The sequence below is a fragment of the Manacus vitellinus genome, unplaced genomic scaffold, assembly GCF_001715985.3.
Source record: "Manacus vitellinus isolate BGI_N305 unplaced genomic scaffold, ASM171598v3 scaffold_24_pilon, whole genome shotgun sequence".
Taxonomy (NCBI): Eukaryota; Metazoa; Chordata; class Aves; order Passeriformes; family Pipridae; genus Manacus; species Manacus vitellinus.
This window is the reverse complement of record NW_021939798.1, coordinates 5,379,336-5,380,480: the sequence shown is the minus strand read 5'-3', so window position 1 is coordinate 5,380,480 and position 1,145 is coordinate 5,379,336. Positions and strand designations below refer to the sequence as shown.

The following is a 1,145-nucleotide window of genomic DNA, read 5'->3' as shown; positions in this document are numbered from 1 at the left end:
CCACCCCAAGTGTGCTTGGCTGGCTCTGCCCTTGGAGGGGGACAGTCAGCAGCCTTATACCATGCACCCCATGACACACACAGCTGCTGCCATTTTGGGAAGGGGTGTGCCTGTGCTCCAGATCCCCCCCCAGCCCCACATCCCCTCCGGTACCCACCACCACGGGCCGGTTCCCCAGGAAGTTGAGGTCGCTGTTCTCCCCGAAGAGATACCCCTCGGGGTGTGTGGAGTCGAACTTCTCGCCTCCCATGATGAAGTGGTTGGCAAAGTAGCTCCCTGGAAACGAAAACACAGCGAGTGCCTCAGCAGAGGGGGAGGAGGGGGCTTCAGCCGGGCGATGGAGCGGCACAAAGCCACCGGATCGATGGCTCCGAGGGGACTTTGTCCCCAGGGTCACCTTGCTGGGAGCCTTTCAGGTTGAGCTCACATGCTGACAGCCCCCAGGCAGGCAGAAGCAAAGAAGGAGCTGGCCAAGACTGCCCTGCACCCCTTCTTCTCCCTGCTCACATCAGCAACCACGGCCAAAATCTGGGCAGACAGAGCCAGGACGGGGAGAGGCTGGTGCAGGGGTCTATTCCCATGGCAGCACTGGACCCGGGGGCTCCTCCACCCTGTGGGATTTAACGGGAGCAGATTCACACCCCAGAGCTTTGGCAGCTGCAGCACCTGCTCCCCTTTCCCTTCCCAGGAAATCCCTGTGAGCCCCAGTATGGCCTGAGCCACCCAAGGTCATTCCGACCTTCAGCCATCCCTGCACTGGCAGGGGTAGCTGGATCCTGGTCTGTGAGGAGAAAGAGGAGACAGCTCTGGGGTGGCAGAGCAGGAGAGCAGCTTCTTGCTAATCCTTGGCATAAACACCAGCTCATGCCCAGAGGAGGCAGGAGAGGCAGCAGCACAGCCTGACCTGCCAGAGAACCCAGAACCCTGCAAGTCCCAGAGGAGCCAGGCCGGCTCTCACATCCCCAGGGATGCTGCCAGGAAGGGGCAGCACGGACCAGGCACACAGCCCTCAAAACAGGCGGGGTTGATCCTGCCCAGAGCCCGGTAATACGGACCTCGTGTGCCACCCAAGGCAGCATGTCCAGACACAGGCACAATTTTGCTACAGTTGCCACCAGGAAGGTGGGCAAAACACAACTGAACCG

General features: G+C 61.0%; 1 protein-coding gene across 1 annotated transcript in view; it reads right to left on the bottom strand.

The window, feature by feature from the left end:
• RNF157 (ring finger protein 157) overlaps nt 1-289 on the bottom strand; it is an 18,094-nt gene extending 17,805 nt beyond the window's left edge. The window contains exon 1 of the mRNA XM_029960131.1: nt 158-289. Within this exon, the coding sequence (XP_029815991.1) occupies nt 158-250 (93 nt within the window). The 5' untranslated portion in view covers nt 251-289. The remainder of the gene's footprint in view (nt 1-157) is intronic.
• Nucleotides 290-1,145: the final 856 nt, after the last annotated feature.